This window comes from Sinocyclocheilus grahami, unplaced genomic scaffold (assembly GCF_001515645.1).
Source record: "Sinocyclocheilus grahami isolate Dianchi unplaced genomic scaffold, SAMN03320097.WGS_v1.1 scaffold40.1, whole genome shotgun sequence".
NCBI classification, from domain to species: Eukaryota; Metazoa; Chordata; class Actinopteri; order Cypriniformes; family Cyprinidae; genus Sinocyclocheilus; species Sinocyclocheilus grahami.
In genome coordinates, this window is record NW_015505219.1 from 73271 (window position 1) to 78613 (window position 5343).

General features: G+C 40.3%; 1 protein-coding gene across 1 annotated transcript in view; it reads right to left on the bottom strand.

Moving 5' to 3' along the window:
* LOC107582113 (neurexin-1a-like) overlaps positions 1-5343 on the bottom strand; it is a 189466-nt gene that overhangs the window by 46606 nt on the left and 137517 nt on the right. Inside the window, exon 17 of the mRNA XM_016267851.1 lies at positions 2838-3009. Within this exon, the coding sequence (XP_016123337.1) occupies positions 2838-3009 (172 nt within the window). The remainder of the gene's footprint in view (positions 1-2837; positions 3010-5343) is intronic.

The following is a 5343-nucleotide window of genomic DNA, read 5'->3' on the forward strand; positions in this document are numbered from 1 at the left end:
AAGCTTCATCTTTCAAAATAAATGTAAAGACAGAACCCGAAAGGGGAACAGAGTCGCGTGACAGACACCGTGATGAAGCTGGTTTGTGTTTGCAGTACACAAGCCACGGTTAAGACAGCTGACTTCACTGTGATGGCCCCCCCCCCCCCCCTCCTCCTCCCCCCCTGAATCATAACACTTTGTTTTCTATAATGTAAAATAAGGATTAAACCAAAAGGAGCTAAACTCTGCAGGACACTGACTCTCCAGGAACAGGTTTGGACAACCCTAGCTTAGGCCTTTCCATTCTGTTTGTGTTCCTTATTTGGATCTATGGTTTTAGAAGGTTGAACAGGTTTTCTGTTTGAGCCGTTAAGAGTCAGCCTCATAGGAGGACTCTTAAAAAAGGTTTTGTTATTGGCTCTGACAACTCTCAAAAGGATTGGAGAATTGATCTGTAAATTCTTCCTGTATGGATTTTGCTCTCACCCTGGTTTAGGTCTTATTGCAACCAATGGCTAGGATATCTACACAAGATTATTTCCACTTTATTTCACTCTCAAGTTGTCGTGTTGCAGTTTTCTCCTCTGCCCTTTGAGAGGAAAAGGATAGCTGGGGCATCGCAACGGAGGGAAAGGGGAACAAAGTGCATAGGGCCCAGAGCCTCAGAGAGACCCAATGAATATGATTTTGAGGGGGCCCCACATCAAAATCTGTGTAAGGGGCCCAGAACCCCTAGCTACACCAATGCTTTATAATATGGTGTATGCAGCTACTGATGCAGATTAAAAGGAACATCTCGCTTATGTATGTAACCGTGGTTCTCTGAGTAGGAAACAAGATTTTGAAACATAGTTTGCCATACTCCTTAGTTTGTGCTACGACTGAGAAGTAATACAGAGAGTGCAGCCTTGACACAGTGCCTGACACAATGCCTCAGATGGTGATGTTAGCATTATCAGATAATGAATTGCCATGGGCTTCAGATAACTGTCTTGTGGGGGGTGTTCACATAGCATTAGCTATGACACTTTGTCTGGTTTTCTTATCCAAGGCTTTTTAAACTTGGCTATCTTGGTATCCAAGAGGCTTACTTAGAAATGTTAGGAACAATGCCAACAACATACTTAAGCTATTTCATGAAAAATGAATCAACCAGTTGATGCCTAAGACTAAAAAACAATTTTTTTGTAAATGAAACAACCTAAGCTTAAGAGTAATGACAAAGTAACAGTGTCTATTTAGACCGAACATTCTTAGAATGGAAAGGGGCAACAGTTGTCACTGGGGCGGGGGCCCTTTCAAAAGGTAATTTTGCTCTGTAACATTTTTACTCCTAAAGGGTGCATATTAGTACCTTAATTGTACATATTAGCAACTAAAGTGAACATATTTGTACCCAAATGGCACATATTAATACCCTTTGAAAGGGTACTGCCCTTGTGACTTTTGTACAATATTTTCAGCGAGTGAATGGAAATAGCCCATCTTGTTGGCAGAGGCTATTTACACAAACTAAGAAATCCATCTGGTACCAGCTGCAGGGAGTAAGAATCGTCAACCAGCGACTTGCCAACCCAAGTTTGAATCTGCCTTTTCACAATCCCATTTGTCTATTTACTCTTAGTGCAAATATAGCACCTACATTCTATTTGCAGTTAATGCACAGAAAATACAGTTATTTTATTTATAAATAGCATCTATCAGTATTTGTGTTTATTTACTTTTAGCACTTTTTGCACTTACTGCAAATAAACTCTAGCACCAATTAAACGTTTGAAAGTGATTAAATTCAAAATAAAAGTATTTGGAGAGATTTTCTATTTTGTACCATGTGTCTAGCTAGATCAACAGTTCCAGAAAACTGGAAAAATGTCAACCCATTCTGCTTCTTTATTTTCAGTGAACACTGAACAACTGATAAACTGCCAAGGACAGGGCCATTTACTAGTGCATTGTGTCCACACAGAGCAGAACAGGATCAAAACAATTAAAGCCTTGACAGATCTTGGGCAGCACTTCCTCTACAGATGGATGGCAAGTATCGCAAAGGATTTTCATTATCTCTTCATGCCTGGAAGGCCAGACTTTCATCATTATTTTCTTCTTGCCAGCAACAATCAGCAGACACTTATATGTACTCTATAGATCTTTCACTGTTACACTGTCACTGTTTCAACCTATTTAGTTTTGTAAGGTGAACCTTGGTGGACTTGTTGAAACTGAGAGAGAAAACTTGATTGTAAATGTCTTGCTATAGAAACACTCTCGGGATGTGACACAAAAATCCTGCTGACACAATACCATTAAAAACAAACAAATACACAAAAACTTCCTCTCATAATGTGAGTGTTGCCTGACTAGTTAAAGGACTGAAACTGAAAGCACACTCCAGCTCACAGACTGTCTGCTGATGTCCGTGTGCGCAGCTAATTTTTGTGTTCTTGAGTGAGGAGAACAGAGTATGTACAAGTGATTTGAGTGCCTGAAAAGACGGTTCACTAGAACACATCTATCTACATACACAGACAAAGGAATATATTTCAAAATGCTTGCACGCTCAACTGTGTGTGAGACAGAGGGGAACATTTCCAATTAAGTATACCCAAGTCTTTAGCCCATCTTTCCATTAAATTATGAACAACAAGTTAATTACATGAGAAAACTACAAGTGCTTCACCCAGTTAACTAACAGGTGTGCTAAGTATAATTCAGATTTTTATGTTCATAGTTGAAAAATTCAATACAGACACATATGTGCAGTATTCAGAAACAAATTCATGTCAACTAAACAGTCCTCCAGTAATGTTCCAGGCAGCTAAGGCAGGTGTTGTTGGGGTGTGAAGTGATGGTCTCACCTGTGGGGTAGCGCTCAATAACAGGTAGATCGTCCACCTGCAGTGTGGCGTTGCCGCCACTCCTTGTGAACTTCACTATATGGTACTTTCCATCATTTACAAACTTTGCTTTCTCCTCGATGTTGATGTCCTCTGTGCCCACATTAAATATAGCCGCAATGTAGCCATTTACCTGGAGGAAGATCAAAGAGAAACAGGTAGAAACTTGAGGTTTAATCTATGCCCTCTTGTACATAACCAATGATGAAGTCTGGATGGTTGAAATTAGCATCAATATAGAAAATGAAATCATTATAATCATATCATATTAACAACTTGTACATTTACTTGCATTGATTACTCATAAAATGTGGCCTGGTCTTCATCTTAGTCACAGTTATTGACAAACACTATCTAACTTACAAAAGCAAAATGCTTGCTGGAAAAGCAAGAGACTGAATCAGCAACAACCTCTACCAAATCTGTCCTGTAGCTGCACTTGCCCAACATGAAGGATGAATTTTAGACTATTCCTCCCTACAGCTTCTCTTGAGCTTGATGTCTTTAGCCGGTTTCACCAGCTGGACATAAAAAAGAAAAAAAAAAGTTGTGTGTAAGCCCTATGCCAGGCTTAGCATGCAGCTAACAAAAATATGCTTTACTAACATTTCCCTTGAGCTATGAAAGTTTTTTAAAAGTTCAAAATGTCCAGCTATTTTTTTCAGAAATTTCTTCTTGGTTATGTGAACATTAGAGGAACATTCCATTCTATTATTTTGAAATGTTATGAGCACGTTAGATTTGAATGTTTAAGACAACCATTTTTTATATATTTAAAGTGCACTTTTCTATTGGTTATGTGAACATTTGAGAAATTGTATGTGATGATGGGTGGAGAACCCCCTCCTAAAAAAATCATCCTACAACACTATAGTCGTGGATGTAATGGATGTGACACTTCGTCAGCTTTCAACAGGCTAAGAGTGTCACGGTTCATGGGTTCACTGACCCATTTTCACTCTGTGTGTGTATGTGTGTGTGAGTGGGTGTGTCGGTGATTGCTGCTGACTGTTGATCTGCGCCAGCTGTAGCTCATCAGCTCAGCTATATAACACCTGTGCTATCCATCCTGTGTTGTCAGATCGTTTGGTGTTCCCGCTGTGTTCAGTTCTCTGTTCCTGTCCGTCGTCTCATTGGATTTCGGTTCCAGGATTCGCCCCCAAGGATTGTATGTTCCTGGGATATCCACGGGTGCCCACTTGCATCCCTGCGCTACCAAGAGTGACTATATCCTGCACATGCCTTGTTTGACTCTTGCCTTTGGTCTGGTTGGGACTTTTTCCTAATAAACTGTTATATTTCACATTCGCAATTGAATCCTCCTTTTGTACCCGTGACAAAGAGGCTGTGACACTACCTATATACTGTAGATCTAATGAAAGCTGATGTCAACAGAAGGCTTATATTTGAAATCATGTGTCACATTATTATGCATCATGCTCATTAAGCTTTAGCATTCCCAGTGAAGGCAGCAGATGGAGATCTCATCACAGAAGAATGCACCAAGCTGGAGAGGTGGAGGGAACCTCAAGATCATCCTGAACAGGCCAGATCCACCAGCGTTTGCTGACATACCAGAGGCAGAAGAGGACTTGGGACATCAACATTGGTAACATTACAGTAGAAGAGGTCAGGGAAGCCATTAACAAGCTGAAGAACGGCAAGGCTCCAGGGCTGGATGGTGTGTGCCCTGAAATGCTCAAGGCAGAAGTACAGGCAGTTCTTGAAGTGGGCTGGTACGCACTGGTATGCAGTACCGGCACTTCGATATTTTAGTCTTTAGCGTACTGACACTTTTTCATGCATACCGGCACTTCTGATATGTTGCTGGTACTCAGAGTCAAAGCATCAGTGTCTGGGTGATTAGAAATGACACTATATAAATCACACTACCAGGAGGCGTCACCTCTCGTCTCGACAAATCACTTTCTGAGCAGAGTCGGTCTAACTCATCAGGAGGTTTCGATGTGCGGGGCGTGAGACCATAAGGGGAGGCGCACATGAGTGGTAGAATAATAATAATTATTGATTACTCATTTGAATCAGTACATTATAACGAAAACAATACCTTAAAAATGAAAAGAAGCAGGTTTTTGCGATCACATCATTTTAAACCGGTTCAAATCTGGAAAGTCCATGGATCCAGTAAGCGAATTCAAACAGTAAGTTCAAAACAGCGCTAAAGCAGAGAAAACATGGACAATTTCATCAGATTGCGGAAAGAATATGACTCGCACTCAGATATAATTTTGTTATTATTTTCAGTGTGTATTTGGCTTAAAGGCAAGATTGTTTTAAAATGGATGCTGGCGGCTGAAGGTATTTTAGATTATGCAGTGGTCAGAGGTGATTCTTCTGATGATACATTGTGAATTATGAAAATTAAAAAGTACTTATTTCATATAAAAAATAATAATAAAAATGGAGGGGGGGGGGGGGGGGGGAGAGACGCACTTTTTTTTTTTTT